Source organism: Cygnus olor, chromosome 2 (assembly GCF_009769625.2).
Source record: "Cygnus olor isolate bCygOlo1 chromosome 2, bCygOlo1.pri.v2, whole genome shotgun sequence".
NCBI lineage: Eukaryota > Metazoa > Chordata > Aves > Anseriformes > Anatidae > Cygnus > Cygnus olor.
The window spans coordinates 116,760,103-116,781,961 of NC_049170.1; the positions used below are offsets into that span (position 1 = coordinate 116,760,103).

The 21,859-nt window shown below is 39.8% G+C and overlaps 2 protein-coding genes across 2 annotated transcripts in view; one reads left to right on the top strand and one right to left on the bottom strand.

Moving 5' to 3' along the window:
* PRKDC (protein kinase, DNA-activated, catalytic subunit) overlaps window positions 1-9,946 on the bottom strand; it is a 78,439-nt gene extending 68,493 nt beyond the window's left edge. The window contains 15 exon segments of the mRNA XM_040550349.1: window positions 324-373; window positions 1,399-1,570; window positions 2,279-2,443; window positions 4,045-4,191; window positions 4,454-4,611; window positions 5,323-5,353; window positions 5,463-5,518; window positions 6,058-6,157; window positions 6,837-6,949; window positions 8,200-8,308; window positions 8,749-8,762; window positions 8,765-8,823; window positions 9,328-9,419; window positions 9,514-9,590; window positions 9,703-9,946. Coding sequence (XP_040406283.1) covers window positions 324-373; window positions 1,399-1,570; window positions 2,279-2,443; window positions 4,045-4,191; window positions 4,454-4,611; window positions 5,323-5,353; window positions 5,463-5,518; window positions 6,058-6,157; window positions 6,837-6,949; window positions 8,200-8,308; window positions 8,749-8,762; window positions 8,765-8,823; window positions 9,328-9,419; window positions 9,514-9,590; window positions 9,703-9,847 — 1,488 coding nt within the window. The 5' untranslated portion in view covers window positions 9,848-9,946.
* On the top strand, window positions 9,921-21,182 carry MCM4 (minichromosome maintenance complex component 4). Its single transcript, XM_040550348.1, has 16 exons — window positions 9,921-10,438; window positions 10,512-10,670; window positions 10,747-10,910; window positions 11,000-11,098; window positions 11,236-11,331; window positions 11,422-11,517; window positions 12,045-12,183; window positions 12,625-12,845; window positions 13,317-13,437; window positions 15,585-15,844; window positions 17,564-17,929; window positions 18,238-18,365; window positions 19,099-19,306; window positions 19,843-20,071; window positions 20,188-20,321; window positions 20,693-21,182. The coding sequence occupies exons 1-16, from the start codon at window positions 10,369-10,371 to the stop codon at window positions 20,783-20,785; spliced, it is 2,583 nt and encodes an 860-aa protein (XP_040406282.1). The 5' UTR covers window positions 9,921-10,368; the 3' UTR covers window positions 20,786-21,182.
* Window positions 21,183-21,859: the final 677 nt, after the last annotated feature.

The following is a 21,859-nucleotide window of genomic DNA, read 5'->3' on the forward strand; positions in this document are numbered from 1 at the left end:
TTTTTTTTTTTAATTCCGAATTTGTTAACCTGGAAGAAAGATGGATGATCTTAATTACAACCCCATTAGATGACCTAAGCAAAGAAGAACTGCAGAAAACAAATGTATACTTCCTTCTATTTCATTCAGTACAAGAGGGACATCCTTACTATTCTGAGCAAATGTAGGGGCCAGACACTGGTAACCACAGGGCCACAATTCAAAACAGACAGGGCTATTGTTTTTGTCTTTAGGCCTTTCCCTGTTTACTTGGCTAGATTTTCAAGAACTGGATTGTATACTCTAAAAAATCTAGATGAGAAATATTTAAACAGTTATTTTACCTTTGAAAATGTCATTGGCTTCGAGAAGACTCTGATTAATCCCTGATGCACTGAAACAGAATAAAATTGCCTCAACAGACTTCAAAAGGCATAGCATCCATATAATTCCTTATGTCAGCAATGAATTCAATCAGTCCCTTATTTTCTATATTTTTTCAGGATAAGGTAGAGACAAAAGATTGTTTCCCTGGCAAATACTCTAGATTTATGGCTCTGGTTTTGGTCGTACTTGTCTTTTAAGAACAATCTTGAACATGCAACTTACTACTTTTTCTCAAAACCACTTTGGCTCTTTTTTTTGGGGGAATCTGAATGCAGTGATCACTACTAAGGCATTCTTCATAATGCCCATGTGATAAAAAAAGAATAACTCCCAATGACTCTCACAGACATGCATTTAGGACATCCATTCTGGCACGGTGCTTTGGGTGTACAGCACATCCCAAATGAAGAACAGGGAAACAATGAAGATACCACAGCAATAGAGAAAAGCCACTGAAAAATTAAAAAATTAATTTCTAAAATTAATTGTAATGAAGCATCAGCACACTGGGAGCTAATGGAATTGCCTGCTACCAATACTACCACATATATTATGTTTGCAGGACTGTATCTTACTAACTGCATATTTGGAATTTTCATTTTTTACTATGTACAAGTCCGACAGCATAGAAAAGACTATTTCTAACAGATGACACTAACTCTACTTCCTCTGATACTTCACAACGGTAACTGAAATAGTATTGAACAGACTTTTGTAAAAGCTCTCTCTTACCACTGTCCTCCAAAGTAGGAATCTAAGTCTTACATTTAAACAGATTATGACAAAAATATGTTCTCCTGTCCTTGATCATAACGCATGCTGTCACCCAAAGCAACTGTTAAATACATTTCCTAAGTGATTTAGCAATGGATTTTGTAAATAATAACACAATGAGAACCCTAACTCTTCATTATTAAAAAGTTGAAAAAGCTTCCTTTTTGACACCAAATGGCTATTCCATAAACCTTTCTTAGAACCAGTTAATCAATTTAGGAAAACAAACAAAAAACAAACAGAGTTAATATCACAGACTCACCCACAGTGCCAAAAAACTCCAGAGAACGGGACCTTTTCCTGAGAGGGCTAGAAATACCTTTATTATAGATCTGCAACAGATTAACTGCATTTTTTCACTGTATTGTGGAAAGTTATTGATTTGTAGCACAACTAGATGTTCAAGAACTGGAGTGTATACTTCTGGAATCTAGAAGAAAAATAAAAAATGTGAAGACAATGATTCTAGTTCAATATTAACATGCAGAATTATGTTAAATTATTTAAGCAAGAAACTTTGTTAGAAGAATTTACATGATCACCTACTCTAAGAAATGGCAAAAGACTTAACAAGTGAATTCATCTTAGACATCTGGAAAAACAGAGTAGGAAAGTTTACTGGAGCACACAATGAAAAGTTGTTCCTGAACAGATCAGAGCTCCATTGGAATCACTCCTAAGCTTCTTAGGAAAGTACCAATTTAATTAAACAAGAAAAACATAACAGTATAATCTGTTCATCCCTAATCTGAAAACAGAACGTAAGGAAAGTCTCTTCTCCACCTTAGCCTTACTTCCCAGCTTCAGCTAGGATACAGAAAACCCTCATTACAAGACGGACAACACAGCATCAATGGAAAAATCAAATTATCAGCCTCAGAGAACATGCTAAGTATCAGTATCAAAATATTTTAGTATTTTCTACAATTTTTTTAGTATATTCCATACATTTTCTTTATTCAAATAAAATCTAGTAGAGTATTCTCCTGACATTGTCCCATCCCTTACAAGCTGAAAGTCATCACATTTCAGATAAAGAAATACCTTTTATCATAGGTATCAAGTTCACTGCTACTACCTTCTTATACGTCCCAAGCTGCATAAAAAATTTGACTGGTACTTTAAATACTCCACTTACTGTATCTAAATGGAATATCACGCTTGCAATAGACTGGAGGAAACTTGGTAGCTGATACAGCTGGTCATCTATTGTCTCTGCCTCCGTGAGGTACATTTGCTTACAACGCTGAAGGAGCTCAACATACATCTCATCAACATCCTTAGAATGTATAGCTTTGCAGGGCTTTCAGACAGAAAATAAAATACTGATTTAGCAACTTCATACACAAATAGGAAACAGGCCACAGGAAAAAAAACATAGTAGGAAACTGACTGTGGAAAAAGAATGGATCGATTCAGGTAATGATAAAAAAGTTAGGCTAAAGGTTGAATCTAATCAGCCTAAGAACAGGGTAACAAAATAAAGACTATCCATTTATCACTTGTAGAACTGTAATTGTTTCTTCAGAATTATTTTAGCAATTAGATTGTAAAAGAGTTTGCCTTGAACTGGAATCAATCCCTGAACATTTGTTCTGGCTAAGGTTACTAACTGCAGTGGCAGCAAGACATGCTTCCTCACAACCTATCATCTGAAGCTTGGCCAAGATTTAGTCTAAACAGGCTAACAGCTATTAGTGCTTCTTCATACATTAAAGATTTACAGGTATTTCATCATTAAGATCCTTTTTTTCCTGTTAAAGTTTGAAGAATTATATTGTTATATATAAATAGTAATATACTATAGTATATAAACACCATAGTAATATATAGTGTATAGTAACAGTGTATATATATATATATATATATATATAATATTACTATCTCAGTATTTACGTCATGTGATTTTAATATAATTTAAATCAATTTCTTGTATTGCATAACAGGTATTTTTAACATTGTTCTGTCGATTCAGTAATTTGATATACTTCATTTTTGCGGGGAATTAATTGAGCCTTAACTCAATCCCTTTCTAGCTCATATCCTGAAAGAAGACTAGGTTTCAACAATGAATGCTGACAATTCTACAAAACAAATGTACTCAGCTCAAATGGCAGCAAAATGGAACGGATTCAGTTAGGAACCAGATACTGTTACATCCTATCCTTCTCTAAATAAATAACAACTTAATCTTTGAGAAGGGGGGAAAAAAACAAATGTTTATAACTTTGTGGTATAAAAGTTGGGATAGCACCATCAGGCACATAGGCTGCAGATACATAAACACCATTCCTTATAGGACCTTTACGGTGATATTCCCATTTCAATCAACCACTGGCAAAAATTGGAAACTGATTCTTAACAGTGCTTCTTGACAGACTGACCTGACTCTCTACTGAAGTATATAAGCATGGTTTTGGTTTTTAATTTACGCATGTTTCACAGGTTACCTCCTAGTCTCCTACAGTTAGCAGCACACTTTGGGTGTTCAGGTTGAGATTCCTGCTCTGCAGGAAACTATCTGAACTTCCAGAGTAGAGCTGGCCTGGACTCTAAAATGCACACAGAGCTAATGAGGTATTGTCTGTACCTAAGTGATTAAGCACTTCCTTAAGTTTTGTGACATCTGTACCTGAAGTCCATGTTTTTAACACCTTAGAACTAGTACAGAAGCAGAATAACTACAACTTAGTGGTCCCACTAAATTCAGTACACATTTCAGTAACTTTCAACCACAACATATTTACAAAAGTGCAGCTAATCAAATTCAATACTTAATCCAGAAACAGGAACACTTTCTATACAACTAGATGTTCAAAATCGTAAAATGATTGCGGTGTATGAATCTTAGCTTTAAACCAGTACAAGTAAACTGCTTTATCAGAACAAAATTCATGTACATACTGCTGCAAAAAGCCCATATCCACGAATAGCGATGGACAACTCCTTGTTGCTCGAATCCATTCTTCTGATGATTCCATAGAACTGCTCCATGAAGAACTTCAATTTGCTTTTGTGTAGCTCTGCATCCTTAGCTACCATTATGGACATCTGTAAAAGAGATACTAAAACGTCAGGATTTTCACACAAGAAACTACAAAACAAAACAAACAAACAAAAAAAAACAGCCACCAAGCACAGTAAGTCCTAAAGGATACATAGCTTGTAATATGAAGCATTTCAACCAAATTAACTATTAAATAAAATAAAAATAATCACTGAACTTCCAAGCAGCAAATACACCAAATATCCCCACTGTTTCAAGAAATTTGACTTTGATTTACCCTCAGAGATTCCAGTGAACTTGTGATACCTGCTTGAGGAATGAATCCAGTGCAGAATGAGCAGCTTTCTTCATCTCTTGATTTGGGTGGCCACACCATTTACACATTGTTTCAAAGAGTATGACATAGTTGTCCAATAGTAGGGTACCAAATTGAGCAGCATGAAAGCTGAACAACTGTAAACCAGCTGCAATTTTAAAACAATTCTCATTAAAACCTAGATTTATATTCTGCTTTTAAAAAAAAGAACAAACTATAAAAGTCCATATTATGACTTTAGGTAGGTGTATCTACCATGATAGAAATAAAAATGTATTTTTGTAACCTTTTTAGTATCAATATCCAAACACTAAGAATTTAAGCATAAAAACAACCCTCGAAGATCCTCTCTTTTAATGTACAACACTATGGAAAGCACAGCAGAGTTCTGAAATAATTTATATTAACAGAGAAAAAGAAAGGGATTCTAGTGATTACAAATAATTATACTCGATCACAGATTCACAAGGATTTAGTTTTGTGGTCAGGATATAGCCCAAGTCCCCTCCTCCACCAAACTGCAATGCAGTTTTCTGCATTTGCTGCATTACTGCCTAATTTGCTTCATTCCTCTTATTTCTACTCCTACTATGATCCTCCTCTTATACCAGGGTTTTGTACTTACTGCATAGGAGCAAATGCAATCAAGTGTAATACGGCTGTAAGCCAATTAGAGCTTACCTAGTTTAACCAAATATTCATTTAACTCTTAAAATACACCATTTTTGTTCCCTGATCAGCTTAGAAGACTAGAGTGATCTGAAGAGAACCAGTAGAGAATAAACATCTCCAGAAAGAAGAAGAATTCATTGCACGACTGGTATCCCCCACGGGATGACCTGAAATATTATAGTCTTACCTAGATGGACTGCATATCGCTTCTGATCAACCTGTAATATGAAAAAAAAAAAAACACAAACATTTGTCATATGCGATTAATTCTTCTTCTCAGTAGGGCTAAATAATTTATGTGGATCAATTAAAATGTAGTAGATCTACCTGCGGCCTGATTGCCTTCATTGCAAAATCAAAAATCTCCTTTGAAGTTTGAGGATCTGTGAAACAATCCAATAATTAGTGTTTCATTATTGATACACAAGAGATAGAGTGAAGATAAAAGATATTTTTATCCAAAACTTAACAGGAAGAAATAAATTGGAAAGCCTTAAATATTCCATTTTAAGAAGCAGAGATGCTTTTTTCCAAAAACGCTCTTAAATATAAAAAATAATAATTCTACATTATATTCGTCAATAATTCTGAATACCCTTGTTTCAGCTGATACCTATTCTAAAGGAAACACATCTCTGTATAAACTGCACTCTAGCTTCAATATTGCTTTCACAGCTGTCCAATCTCTGGTTACAACACAGCACTTTAAACCTTTACATACAGAAACACAGTGATCAAGTTATCCCACACAAAGACATACTACAGGGACCACATAGCTGCATAGGCCTTGCTTTTGCATGAACCATCTACCAGCAGGGAAATTTTTGTTCCGAGTACACAACTAAAAACAGTGCTGCTTGCTGGCTGTATAACAGTTAAAATACGTCAAAATTGTTCAACTGTCTTACATGAAGCTACGTACCTTCATCCACGGACTTGGTAAAGTTGTACATGAGCGCAGCCAGTCCCCTCAGGCATCCTGCTACAATGGTTAGCTTGGGTACCCTTGTAGCTGATGTCATCTAACAAAAATGGGAATTGAAAAAAAAAAATTATCCTCAAGATAAAATAAATTTACCTCCAAGGTTTCCCAGTTCATAGAAGTGCAGATAAAGTAATATAATCCAACTTAGTACAGCTATGTCAGCACTCACCTCTATGAACATAAATTTACACAATTCTACTACTCAGAAATCTCCTACAATTTTGAAGGTGTTTAACTACAAAAGTGTAAGAATCCTTTGACGACCAAAAATAGGTTCCACCAAGACTAACAACAGCAAAACGTAGATAGCTCACGCTAACCTCTTAAAAGCACAGAATATAGGAAAACGAAGTTGGCAGAAGCATGCTCTTTACCTGAAGTGCAAGGATTCTGCAGCTAGCAGAGCCAAAATCAGAAACTGTCAATGAGTGGCAATATAACTTTGCTCAGGCACAAACTGCAATGATCATCATGTGACATCTTTTTTCACAGTTAATTTGTTCCTTTATGGTCATTTATGGCCTTAAAATATTTACTTGAAAACTTCTCAGAACTGGAAACTATAACCTTAACAGTACTTAAGGAAGCCTTTATGATTGTCCAGTTAGAGATCTACACATGTACTAAATAAATAGTACGACAACATACAGAACCAAAAAACACCAAAGGGAAAGACAAACAAACACAAGCAATGCAAGAGTCTGAAAAGAACATACCTGTGTTTTAAGCTCTCCCAAATAAGCTCTGAATAGTTTTTCAGAGTTGTTTATCATGTCACTGGGCTGGACCTCTCCCAAAACTCCCAAAAGCTCATAGATCTTCTCCAGTACTAGGAAGTAATTGTTATTATTAATTACTGAAATAATTTCTACTGCAATTCCTATGTAACTTGCAACCATAAGACAACCATCCCTGAGATTTTACTTTGTGATTAGCATGTGGGAAAAACATATATACTGCATACATATATGTCTGCATACTATGATGTGAGATGCACTCTTATCTCATATTAATAAATGTATTCTTTTTTTAAAACATGGCCTTAGAAAAATGATTAATAAAGGCCATATCCACTGAAGAAGCATTTTACCCAATAATTCAAGTTTGCTGCTGGCCTTGAGGTTATGTCAAGTCTTATAAGTACCACCAGGGTGAAGGCCAACATCTAGCAGAAGTTACCAAGCTTGAGTTCAGCCTAACTGGGTTCCATGCAGACACAGCAACTTTTCTAAGGGCTGGATCCATCAAGCCAAAATGTTAGCTGGAACTAGCCAAAGAACATCAGACATGTTCAGACAGTTCATATTCAGAACATCAGACATGTTCAGGACAGGTTCATATTAGATAATTAATATTCTAAAACAAATTATAATTAGGCAAGGCAGGAAATGATAAACTCCGGAATTAAACTAAAGCTGCAGCTTTGTGGAAAAAAAAAATGCTAGGGCTGGAATAAGGTTATGACAAGCTTTAGCAATCAAGCTGGGGTTTACACAAACTTGACAGGTATTTGACAGCCTGGAATTTACTCTGCTGTTGATAAGAGCACCCACTGTTGGGACTGGGACTACTCTTAAAGCTCACATTATACACCACACATAACCTGTAAGTTATAAAGCAGGTAGAGGAGTACTTTTAAGCTTTAGATACACCAGGTTAACACTGAATCTGGATAAAAAAATAAATCTAACAGCCTAACCAAGGTAAGTTGGTTTATACCAAGAAAGCTGTAAATACTGTCAGGATTTAGGCATTCAGAGACTAGTAACAACAAGATTAGGCATACAAACGCTCTTTTACATCAACTATGCTAAAATGCTGTATAGATTGCCACCACTGAATCAAATATATAATTGTTCCCACATATTAGCTTACACACATACACAGATCTGCTAAGAAACATTAACTGCATGATCATGATCAGAAGACCTGAACAAACTTTACTAGCTTTAAGACTTGACAGCTACCATTTCTAAACACACTTGCTATGGTAATACCAATTACACTTTCTGTGGGTAATAATCAACAAAACCAGAGTAAATAAAACAAAGGACACTGACAGAAAAACTAAAAACCTACCTGTATCAGAAACTCTACTTCTTACTGCAAGCTCCCCATAAAATTTATTGAAGATCTCCCCAACTTTCATTTCTTCCATAAGACGGGAATGTCGTAAATTTTGGAGCAACTAGAATAAATAAGAAACAAAACTGCTGCTGCACACAGTAACAAGCCTTCTGAAAAAGGCATTCCTCCACCCCTTTCCATACTGTGTCTAATCTATTTTAACAGGATATGTGAGATATACTTTTTTTTTTTTTTTTTAAGTATACAAGTGGAAAAATTCTCCTTAAAGAACTATAATAAACTGGGAAGAAAATCCACACTGCCTCCAAAGCAACTGTGTCTTGCAGTATCAGATGAAGGACTAACACACTGACATCTGAGCAACCTACTGTAGGAATACCAAAGACAACCTGTCATTAAGACCTATCTTTTATTAACATCTAATATTACACTATCAATATTCTCTTGCTACTGTGGCCTACAGATTTTCTACTTGATAAAGCACATTATAGCAACACAACAGATTTTTCTAGGAAAAAGAGATTATAAAATACATTTTACCTTTATCAGAAGTCCAGGGCTGGAATTTTGCATTTTGCTGCCCTTTCTTTTGTATAAACGCTAATACAGGGTTTGCTAGAGAGGAAAGGAAAAGAGATTATGATGCTTGTAAGTACAGAAACATTAAAAGATAACGATGTATTTACCTACAGCTTTGAAGTTTCTGATCCTAACACACTCAAGGTTTTAAAAAAGACTGTAACAATAGAAATAGTAATACTGAGAGGGGTCTCTTTGACAGTGTTGCAGCAGCATCTGCCACAATAACAATCCAGGCTCAAGCAAAGAAGGGACAGTTTCTGGAAGGAAAGGCATACCTGGCAAGTTTTCTGCCTGCAACCCACCATTCCTTGCATGCTGCAAGAATAACTTAGCAGGAGAAATTTTACAGAATCGATTATTTGGAAGTAACCATCGCCGAGAGAAGCAGTTAGAGATTACGTGTGCGTGGACGTGCACTTGTTACAGGTGTGAAAGCCAAGGCAGGGATTTACGGGATGCAGACCGGAGATTACAACGAGCAGGTTCGGTACCCGAGCCTGCCACTTGCCAGGGGGCAGCCCCCTGCCACCCGCCCACTTGAGGCTGCAGGCGTAGGGATGCGCCCTGTCGCCGACCTTCTCCAGGAAGACGCACAGGAACCTCAGCGCCTCCTCCCTGCAGTCCCGGAACTGAAACGAGAGCGATGGGGAGCGGGGGGCTCCGGGGCACCCGAATTTAGGGCGGGGCCCCCGCAGGCCCCCCCCCCCCCCCGAGCCCACCTACCTCCTCGGCGCCCAGCGACCTGTAGACGAAGGCGGGCAAGCCCTGCTCCGCCGAGAGCACCAGGGACACGTGCAGCGCTGCGGGGAGAGGGGACAGGGGGACGCGGGCTCAGCGTCAGGACTCAGCGTTCCGGACGCGGTGCCGGTGGCGCAGCCCCCCCCCTCCCCTCCCCCCCCCCCCCCCCCGTACCCTGCGCGGCGCCGGGCGGGCAGGCCAGGCAGGCCTCGGCCAGGGCGCGGAGCAGGCCGCAGGCGCGCAGCGCGGCGCCGGGGGGGTCGGCGTGGCGCAGGCAGCCCTGCAGCTCCCGCAGGGTGCCCGGCACGACGCCCGCCATGCCGCGACGCGCGGACCAACGCAGGGGGGGGGGGGCGGTGGCGCCCCCCTGCGGGGAATGGGCTGTCCCAGCCGCCCCGCCCCTCTGCCGGACTGGCAACGGGCGGTCCCCGGTCTGTTTTGCCGCGAAATTCGGCCGAGAGTGGGAGGTTCCATTGCGAGCCGGAGGGAGGGTGCGCCGTTCCCGAGGTCGTCTACCACTCGTCAGGACGACGGGCGGCCCGCAGCGTAACGCTATCCCTCGGATACCCTCTAAATATCCCACCGCTGTGATCCTGGGGGCTGCGGATCTCCCCCCCTCCCCTTCTTCCCACCACGCTCCCCGCGGCCCCCCCCGTCCCGCCTCCGATGGGAGATCCCGCCGCGCCGCGCGCTCCCATTGGGCAGAAAGCGCGCGAGACGGGGAGCACGTGACTCAGCCGGCGCGGGACCCCTTCGGTCTGCGGGGGTACCGGGGAGCAGGGGCGGCCGCTGCCGTTTCGTGCCGGGGGCCCTACTCCGGCTCGCCCTGTCGCGACAGCCATGTCGTCGCCCGCCTCCACGCCCAGCCGCCAGCGCGGCAAGCGCGGCCGGAGCAGCAACCCCTCGACCCGTGAGTGCTCTGAGGGGACGGGGAGCGGGGACGGGGCGCTCCCGGTACCGGTTTAACGGCCGTTGTGTCGCAGCGCAAGACGCCCGCTCGCCGCCGTCCCAGAAGCGCCGCCCGGACGACTCGGCCTCCCCCGGGGACCTGCAGCCGCTGCCCACCTCGCCGCCCGCCGACGCCCGCAGCCCCGGCGCCGCCGACGCGCTCTTCTCCAGCCCGCCGCAGTTCCGCCACTCGGGTACTCGCGGCCCCTCGGCGCGGCTCGGTCGCGATTTGAGACCTCGATGGTCCTAACCTAGCCCCTCTCTTCGTAGCCATTCCTCTCGACTTCGACATCAGCTCCCCGCTGACGTACGGCACGCCCAGCTCCAGGGTGGAAGGCACCCCGCGCAGCGGCGTCCGCGGGACCCCGGTGAGGCAGAGGCCGGACCTGGGCTCTGCCCGTAAAGCCAGACAAGTCGACCTACACTCGGATGGGGTATGTTGGACACCTCAAACTTCCTGTCCAGCTACTTCTTTTTAGGCCAGCTGCTCGTATTTCCACGTGCTTAACTTCTCTCCCTGCAGCCAGCTGAGGATTTGGTAGCCAGTGAGCAATCTCTTGGACAAAAGCTCGTTATCTGGGGAACAGATGTGAACGTAACCTCATGCAAAGAAAAATTCCAGGTAGGTGAACAGCTCCTTCTTTTCCTTTTTCAGTTGAAAAGCTAGTTTGTTTTGCACACGTTAAGTTTGATACAAAGTAGAGGTGCGTACTACTAACTTCTATACATCTTTCCCTGCCTGTCATTTTGGATATCCAGAGGTTTCTTCAGCGCTTCATTGATCCACTGGCTAAAGAGGATGAAGACATTGGCTTGGATCTTAATGAACCACGCTACATGCAGCGCCTTGAAGAGGTACTTGTAACATAGCAAAATGTAGCTCTTTTTTTGTTTTTTTGGCATTGCCTGCTAGCGAGCTGAAGATTTCTTTTCAATATTTTGCAGATTAATATGGTCGGGGAACCATTTCTGAATGTAAATTGTGATCATCTAAGAGCATTTGATGAAAATCTTTACAGACAACTGATCTGCTATCCTCAGGTGACGTAGTATGCTTGATTTCTGGCTTTTAAGAAGCCTTTTTATATTTCCAGCTTTAAATATTTTTGTTTAAATGCAATGCGCAATTTTTATGTTCAGTGTAACGTCTGTATCTGTATTCAATTTCTTCATTTTAATACCTTATTTCATAGTAGTTAAAACTTTGGTTTTACATCTTACTGTGGGTCTGTTGTAAATGTAAAATTAGGTGGTAAACTGCAATGTCCTGAGTTTGTACCTTTTTCGTTTGCTTTTGCAATGCTCAAATAACTAAACCTGATCTAAACAGTGAATTGCCTGTTACGTAGGAAATGCTTAGCTGGTACAACTTTTTTCTTGTCGTTCCTGGCTGATCAGCAACACTTAAAGTGCTTTATGCAAAAATAATTCATCCTGTGAGGTTTGCGTTTTGTTTGGGTGTGATGTGGGGTGGTGGTGGTGTTGTTGTTTTTTTCTTTTCTTTGTTTTGTTTGTTTTCTTTTTGTTTTAAACTTCTAAGCTTAAATGTTTCTAACAATTCTATACAGGAAGTTATCCCAACATTTGATATGGCTGCAAATGAGATATTTTTTGATCGTTACCCTGATTCAATATTAGAACATCAAATTCAAGTACGGCCATATAATGCATTGAAGACTAGGAATATGAGAAGTCTAAATCCTGAAGGTAAACTTTTGATTGCCATGTTAAAAAACAATGTGAAGGATTTATATAAACCTATTGAACGTTAACACAGAATCTGTATGACGGCTGTATAAAACTGGATGTCTGGTACATTCAGACCCATGTCTTCTAGTTTGTGTAAGTCTGTTTTGGAAGTAAGTGCTATAGAGCTCGAATGCTGAATAATATATCCATAAAGGAAATTTTTCTGACATCAACTACCCACGTTCTTAGTTCTGCAAGTGCAGAAGACTTTTTTGTATGAATGCTCATGTGAATTAGTATACTTGTACTGCACAGTTAAAACTATTTCTGTTTTGGCTTGGATATAATACTGGTACCTAGCCAAACGTCTACTTTCCACGTAAAAACTAATATAATGTGGAATTTGGAAGGTTATTTTAAAGACTGTGATGCAATGACGTAAATATCTGTATTTTGTAGATATTGATCAACTTATCACCATCAGTGGTATGGTCATCAGAAGTTCCCAGTTAATTCCTGAGATGCAAGAAGCGTTCTTTAAGTGCCAGGTTTGCGCTTTCACCACAAGAGTAGAAATTGATCGCGGCAGGATTGCTGAACCATCAGTATGCAAGCACTGTAACACAACGCACAGTATGGCCCTGATTCACAACAGATCCATGTTCTCTGACAAACAGATGGTATGTTGCACTTTGAGTGTGGCTAAAATTCAGCGTGTTTCTTCAGACTGAAGGTTTGAAAAAGAGCAAAACGTTTTTCTCCCTTTTCACATGTGGAATGTATTAGTGAAAGTATAGTCCATACTTTGGAGAAGACATGCACTGAAAGGAGGAAATGAAGTATGTATGTATATCTAAATGTTTCCAAATGGAAGCCCTTTACATATGGTATGCCCATTTCCATCTCAACTGGATGAGCATCGTCCATAAACTGCACTTTAGCCATACCTATAATAATGAACAGAATTTTAATTTTCACCGTATCTTTTTATTACCAATCAGTTTTGCTGTTTGTAGATGTTTTGCTCATGAGCAACATTCCTGATTCAAAATCACGCAGAAGACTCTGATAATACAAGATCCTGTTGAATGCCTTGTGGACAGTGTTTTCCTTTTTTGAAACTAAACTTCAGTGTGTTCTATTTTTGCTAGATCAAACTGCAGGAGTCTCCTGAAGATATGCCAGCTGGGCAGACGCCTCATACGGTGGCACTGTTTGCTCACAACGACCTTGTTGATAAAGTTCAACCAGGCGATAGAGTTAACGTCACAGGTAAAATCTGGCTTGAGTATTTGCATCCTCCTTCACTCAATCTTAACATTTTAATCTGAGTATGCCTGACAGTTGAATACTTCATAGGATGAATAATGTGCATCCAAAAAATTCCATGAAATGGAAATATAGCCTAATTTGCATAGTATTACCTCCATATGCTTGTTTGTAGCTTTATATCTGCTGCATATAAAATGGCTATGCAGCAGCCTGCCTTCTTTCCAGCTGTTTGTGTGTCCCCTGCAGCCATAACCTGCCACCTTTGGTTGGGTTTTCAGGTATTTGTGAGGCTTCACTCAAAATTAAATTGGCTAAGGGAACCATGAGCGGGATGCAATTCCAAACGCTTTGGATGAGTCATTTCATCCAGATAGCGTAGGTCTACAGGCAGATACACCTGCAGGAGTGATCTGTGGAGAATGAGAATGTGCTGAATGGGACCTGATGGGATGCACCCACAAGTGCTGAGGGAGCTGGCCAGTGTCTTTGTAAGACCATCCAATTATTTTTGAAAGATCATGGTGACTGGGGAAGATTCATTAGGACTGAAAGCAGGCCAGTGTCACCACTGTGGCAAGGGTGAGGACCTGGGGAACTACAAGGCCAACCAACCTCATCTTGACCCCTAGGAAGGTGATAGAAGAGGTTTAGAGATGCCTTTCTGGATTATATATGAAGGACAAGGAAGTGACTTGAAGTAGTCAGCATGAATTTACAGTGGATACCAACCTTCTGCGACGAGGTGACCGGAGCAGTGGATGTAGTTTGTGCTTGACTTTAGCAAGGCTTTCATCATTATCTCCCATAACAGCATCACAGGCAACCTGATGAAGTATGGGTTAGGTAAGTGGGCAGTGAGCTGGATTAAAATCTGGCTGAGCTGCGAGCCTCATAGGGTTGTGATGAGCATCACAAGTCCAGCTGGATGCCTGTCACCACACTGCAAGCGTAGCCGAGGATCAAAATGAGGGCCAAGTGCTGTTAGAAATCTTCAGTAATGACCTGGATGGTGGTGTGATGGAGCACAGCCTCAGTAAATCTGCAAAAAAATGGAAGAAAGCAGCGTTTGATGGATTAGATGATTGTTTTGCCATTCAGCCAACAGCTTCCTGGGATACATTTAAGAGTATTTCCCGCAGGTCAAGGGAAGTGATCCTTCCCCTCTGTCCAGCACTGGTGGGGCCACACCTGGAGCACCATCTCCCTGATGCAAGGGAGAAATGGTCGTGCTGGTGTGAACCCAGTGAAAGGCCATGATTTTTGAGAACTGGAGCCTCTGTCAAATGAGGAAAGGCTGAGTGAGATAGCTGGGACTGTTCAGCCTGGAGAAGGCTCGGGGTATCTTACTATGTGTTTATGGTTACCTGGTGGGAGGGAGTCATAGAGCCAGAGCCAGGCTCTTCTCAGTGGTGCCCAGTGACAATGCATAAGGAAATGGGCACTTTTTTTTTTTTGTTCCCTCCAAGAAATTTTAATAGAATGTGAGGAGAGAGGTGTGTGTTTGTGTTTTTTTTTTTTTAATGTGTGTATCTTCAAGCAATCTCTAGAGGTCCCTTCTGACCTTGATGATTCTGTGCTGCTGAGAATGTTGGTGAGGAGGCAGCATCTTAAATAGTGTCTGCTGTCAGGAGAATGGTAACATAGAATAAGTCTTGTGATATTTCAACTATGTGTTGTTGTTTTTTTTTTTTTATAAAAAAACCAACAACAACATACTGCTTTAAAACAACTGCCATGTTACCAGCAGTTATAGATGCACTATAAGCCTATTATTAAATTTGGCACTTACCGAAAAGGGGGAATTACTGACTTCAGATTTGTTTAGCAGCAGGCCTTTCAAAAGCATCAAGACTTAAATTTTCTTTTTTTCAAAAATGCTTAAATATTTCCTTGTTCAGAATGCTTCTGAAATGAATGCTAAAACATATATCTGCAAAACAGGTTACAGATGACTTACGTATCTTCTGTCAGCTTCCAGGTGACTTAGTGGTACTGGGAAGTAAACTGATTCAAGTATTTAGTCTGTTTTGAAGAGCTTTACTTTGCAAAGGAAAAATGTAAAATTTTCAGTTTGGTGGTTTTTATGTTTCTTTATATCTTGTATCTATATCTACGGTATCTTTAATGCTGTCATTAATTGTATTCAGGTATCTACAGGGCAGTCCCAATTCGAGTTAATCCGAGGGTCAGCGTTGTAAAATCTGTCTATAAAACCCACATTGATGTCATACACTATCGCAAGACTGATGCAAAACGCCTGCATGGTGTTGATGAGGAAACAGAGCAAAAAATGTTTACAGAGGAACGTGTGGAAATTCTAAAAGAGCTTTCTAAAAAAGCAGACATATATGAAAGACTTTCTTCAGCATTGGCCCCAAGTATCTACGAGCATGAAGATATCAAAAAGGTAAACTAAATTCTGTATTTGTCTAGTAAATTGTTATTTATGTGCAAGTACATTTATAATTATTTGCTATAGAAATGAGGCTTCAAAATGTAAAAACAAACAAAACCCCTGGATCTTAAGCAGTCTTACCGCTTGAGCAGTCCTAAAACCTCTGGTCTTGTCAGGATGGAGTTGCTTCATAAGGGTATCGCTGTTTTCATGGTGTTCAGGACTTAATTTGAGGGAAGATGTTTAAAAGGTAGAAGGGCATCAGAACTGGGAAAATAAACTACAGTCAATAGTGGGTCTCAAAGCCACGTTAGACACTGGAACAATCCTCTTTAAAAAAAAAAAAAAAACACTTGTATATTTTTCTTCACAGACTTCTGTATTGTCATAATTCACAGGTTGCTGAAGTGGCTAGAAGTTGAATTCAAAGCCATGCAATGATGAAGTTAAAACGGAAATGGAAACACTGTCTCTTTTTATTTATTTCCTCACCAAACTAATATGGCACATGGGGTGTAAGCAGGTGGAGTTGAGGAAAGCTAGGGACTCTTTAACAAGGGACGTTCTTCAGGTTTAGACCAAAATGTGTTCACAACATCATCCCAAACTTCTGTCATTAATACTTGAAAGTGCATGAAATCCATATGCATTGGAGTGCTAATATTCTATATTGGGGACCTTGAGGAAAATATAATGGGTCAAATCATGCTTCTTTTAGCTACTGAATAGGTTTTACTAACCTCTGGAAGTTGTTCTAAGTAAGAACAGAACTAATAGGAATAGCTCACTCCATGCTTGTGCTACAAGGTTTCTTCTGTGCTGTAAGAAGTTGTGTAGAAACTTTCTATGAAGTAGTGTACAGTTTTCCTCCTTTTTTTCCTTCCTTTTTCCAGCTGCCACATACTTGTCAATAAAAAGAAGTGATAGTCAATGACTTTTTAGTGTATATATATGCTGCTGAAGAAAATATTTTAAAAACAAAACAAACAAAAAAAAAACTGCCTAGGAAATACCAGATTTTCAAGCTGATAAATCGGGGGGGAGGGAACAATCCTCTCTGGTAATTCTAGCTAACTCATAAAACTGGAAGTATAAGTTTCACTACTTTCAAAATACTGGAATTAAGTTGCTTTTATTTCTTTACTAAAACTTCAATCACTGGCTTTCTTCAGAAGTATACAGGAGGAATTATTGGTACATAACAAGGTGTTAACAAGGTGTTTAGGGTTTTTATTTCTTTGTTATGAGCACGTAAAGAACTTTTATTTTGGTCATTTTGTGAACACAGTTTTTCTTGAAAGAAAGTAATGCTTGGTTTGTTTTGAAAAAAAAAAAGGTACAAACAGCAATTTTTTCATGCTAAGAAAGAGGTAATAATACTGTGGTTGTAGATTAAACATAGCCTCATGGTAAACAGTAGTCTGTTCTGGCTTTTCTGTTGTCATCAGAACTAGTTACCGAATTTTGATTACATAAATTTTGGAATAGATAAGGAAAGAATTAAAACTTCAGTTAGAAGCAGTGATATGCTTGTAATTAATTGGAATTGAGGCTGTCTGTAAAGAACAAACCGTTTTTAGACTTCTAAAAAGTTTCCAGTGTCATTTTTCATGTCCCAGTTAACTTTATCAGTTTCAGTTTATTAGATGGTTCAGTTCAGTGGTTAGATTGGCTGTGCTAACTATACACGAGTTTGTTTTGACTAAAGAGGTTTTTTTATTTTTTTACTAGGGCATTCTGCTTCAGCTTTTTGGGGGGTCGAGAAAGGATTTCACTCACACGGGAAGAGGCAACTTCCGTGCTGAGATCAACATTCTTCTCTGTGGTGATCCTGGTACTAGTAAATCACAGCTGCTCCAGTATGTGTATAACCTGGTTCCTCGAGGCCAGTATACATCCGGGAAAGGCTCAAGTGCAGTTGGTCTTACTGCGTATGTGATGAAGGATCCAGAAACTCGACAACTGGTTCTTCAAACAGGCGCTCTAGTACTTAGTGACAATGGCATTTGCTGCATTGATGAGTTTGATAAAATGAATGAAAGCACAAGATCAGTTCTGCATGAAGTAATGGAACAGCAGACTCTATCCATTGCAAAGGTAAGCGTCTGATCAATTCCAGGTTCTTTGCTCTAAGCATGGTGTCTGCTAAGCAGCTAAAACCCTAAAGTTACCCGAACAAGGGTTCGTACTTTTCTGATGTCAGTGGATCAATCCTAAATTATGTAACATATCTCACTTACATAAGAACATGGCTTTCATAGCATAAACTGTATTATTTCCAGATGCTTTTCTTCTTGCTTTACTCTAAAAGGCTTTTGCAATAGAATTTTGATTACAGAACCCATGCAATACTACTGGTGGTATCTTGAAGTTTCTGGTTTCACAACTGCTTTTCATTTTGACAGGCTGGAATTATTTGTCAATTGAATGCTCGTACATCTATCCTAGCAGCAGCTAACCCTATAGAATCACAATGGAATCCAAAAAAGACTACTATTGAAAACATCCAGCTTCCTCATACACTGTTATCAAGGTACTGAACTCCTCCTTGCATGTCTCATTTTTGAAATGTTATACTTCCTTCTGTGAAACTGATTCAGTATGGTAGAATCAGAATTATAGCTTCTGTGTGAGTGGAACACTGCCTTCTAGTATACACGTTTTGATCTTGAACAGATTATCTGATGAGATCTGTAGGATTTCTTCATTTACTTCTGTTTTTTATTGTTGTTTTTCCCCTTGTCTCATGATCACCTCCTAAAAGAGCTATCCTGAAACTTAGTGGTTGATGGCTTGAACAAAAACCCAGGATGTTTTTCTTAGACCCACAGAAGTTTGAAATGAAACACTGATGATGAGAGAATTTGCACTGGATGTGGTAGACTCTAAAGCTCTGTGCCTGTTTATTTTTATTCTGTGATATTCAGTCAGGAGGGAGCGGTGCTAGCCTTTTTTGGATTACTGCTTTAGCAGTAATTTTGTTCTTTGTTTGCTTAAAACAAGCAAACAAAAAGAAACAAACCATCAGCCTTGAACATGGGGAACTGAATTTCACAGAGCATCTCATCTTCGAAGTTTCAAGTACATATGTTGACAGCAAATCCAAACCGTGATATTCTGAATTTCAGAGTTGTAGAAAAAGTATCTTCCAGTCTAATAGAACATACAGTAACTCCTGACTCTACTTGTGAAGTGAAAAACCATAAACCTTACTTTAAATTGCAAGAAAGTATATATGTTAAGTATTGGATTCTTATCTCTTCCAGATTTGACTTGATTTTTTTAATGTTGGATCCACGTGATGAAGCCTATGATAGGCGTCTTGCTCGCCATTTGGTTTCGCTGTACTATCAAAGTGAAGAGAAGATGGAGGAGGAATACATGGACATGGCAGTACTGAGGGATTACATTGCCTATGCTCGTTGTTACATAAATCCCAGGTTAAGTGAAGAAGCAAGCCAGGCCCTTATTGAGGTAAAGTAATTGCTGTTAAGAATGTTTCAAATCTTCACCGACTTCTCAAAAAAGGCAAAATCCCCTAGTATGTGTGCTTCCTGTTTATATACAACTTTTCTGTAAGACCTATCAAAAAATCACAAGGATTTAAAAGGAAGGAGGGATTAGTATAGAAGTCATTCTGTGCTCTAATCCTTACCTTACTTTCAGATGTGTTATCTTGATTCTATGACATAAAAGCATAAAATTCTACTGAAATGAAGTAACTTGTCAGCATAGATGCATACAATATTATGTAGGACTCCTCCGAAGGTTTTTCAAGCGATTCAAAACTGTTTGTTATCATGGTTCAGTTGCTTCATCAGGAAAAGATGTATCTATGCAGTTATTCTGTATTGTGCAGGAACTGTGCAGGTTCACAAGAAAAATACCGCTTGGAACGGCTCTCTGTGGTTGCTGAGAGTCTGAGATAACAGGTGGGGGGTGAAAGGGACTCTGAAAATAAGGGCAATAGCAGGATTTACTGAACTAGTTAATGCCTGTCTCCTTTTCAGGCATATGTGGACATGAGGAAGATTGGCAGTGGCAGGGGAATGGTTTCTGCATATCCTCGACAACTTGAGTCTCTGATCCGACTGGCAGAAGCACATGCTAAAGTACGCTTTTCTGAGAAAGTCGAAACAATTGATGTAGAAGAAGCAAAACGCCTCCATCGGGAAGCTCTGAAGCAGTCTGCTACTGATCCAAGGACTGGCATTGTGGACATATCCATTCTCACTACGGGTCTGTGGTTTTGCAGTGATAAAAGCTGGGATGTTACTGGGCTTTTGTCATTTGAAAATGTAACAATCTGTCCTCCTTAGTTTATTTCTAAAAGCTGTTTACTTTCTTGTTTTAAGGAATGAGTGCAACAGCTCGTAAGCGGAAAGAGGAGTTGGCTCAAGCCTTGAGGAAGCTTATCCAGTCAAAGGGTAAAACACCAGCTTTGAAATACCAACAGCTCTTTGAGGATCTCCGAGCACAGTCTGACATTGTAAGTTTTCTGCTTTGTTTTTTGCATTTTCATTAATTTAAAAGCATGGTGTTTTTGCAAATCAACATCAATTTGTCTTCAAATCACATTATGGAGGAAAAGTGAGACCGTAACCTTTTAATTAATATAACTGGAAAACCAGTTCCACTGCATGAGGTCCGATTTCTGAATCTTTGCCACTTCAGAAGCTAAGAAAGAAAACAGCTTTGGGGTTCCACACCAGACAGCCAGATTTCAAATTAAAGAATAAAATAAAATAAAATTTGCAGGTGTAAGGCGGGAAAACCTAGTAAGAAAAGTGGCAGGAATTAAGCTATTTTTGTTGTCATTTTTCCCCTCCATCTTTACTTGATTTATCCCTTCTCTTTAAGGCTGTCACTAAGGAAATGTTTGAGGAAGCACTTCGTGCCTTGGCTGATGATGACTTCCTGACTGTGACTGGAAAAACTGTTAGATTGCTGTAAGTTAGTCTTCCCTTGCAAGCCACTTGTAACAGCTTTTATTTCACCTTATTTACTATATTGCTAGCCTGCAAGATCTTCAAGATTTGGGACTATCATTTGCTATAAGAAGTGCCACTCAATCTCTTGCGCTGATAGTAATAATCATTACGAAGGTCTTAAACTCCCTAGCTGAATGACGCTATTTACATTTGAGCAAATGTAATTGCCGTGGTTTTTTGTTTTTTTTTTTTAGAATACGCTAACAATACTATTTGTATTTCAAAATGAATTGTAAAAATTCAACTTAAATGACTCCGATAAATGAAACTTGACTTTGCTGTCATCTGAAATAAAGTTATTTGATTTTAAAGTGTTTTTAGCATTCACTTCAAATGAAAATAAATATGTACTGTGATGAGCACAATTTTGTAATTGCTTGGAAGATTTCTGAGAGCATGAAAGAAGTTGTTTGTCAGTATGCTTTGTTACCCCCAAGGTAAAAAAGGCAGGTAACTTTTACTTGAAGCTAAGTGTTTTTACTGCAATCTTAAATATAACTGGATAAATTAAGATACCCCTCTTTGTTGCAATACCGTGTAATAAGTCTTGAAAGAAACGAGCTTCCAGTGGTGCGTGACTGGAGAATCTTCCCCAATTATACCCAGGTTTAGTAATAAATGCCCTCAGCCATTGCTTGGCACTAACTGCTACAATTTAAACAGTTGAGCTAGCAGAAGAGTTCCTTAGTTCACTTCAGTGCAGACAGCACTGGGCTCACCTCAGCTGCTCACTAAGCTATTTCAGTCTAAAGATTGAAATAAGGGAACGTACAGTGCAGGAATACTCTGTGCCACTGCTTCCAACAGCCATGAAGTGAATATACCTCATTTGTAAAAGGGGGCAACTTACAACCTGTTTTTTCTTGCCTACTCGTTTATTATATAAGCAAGATAGTGTTTGCTTAACTGTAACTGAGCTTTCTGTGATTCATTTTGAATGCAAGGGAGGAGCTTTACTTCTGTCCAAGAGTTTAAAAATACATTAGAAACATGAGTAATAAAATTCCAAACTGCCTTAAAGGCTGGAATGAGATTC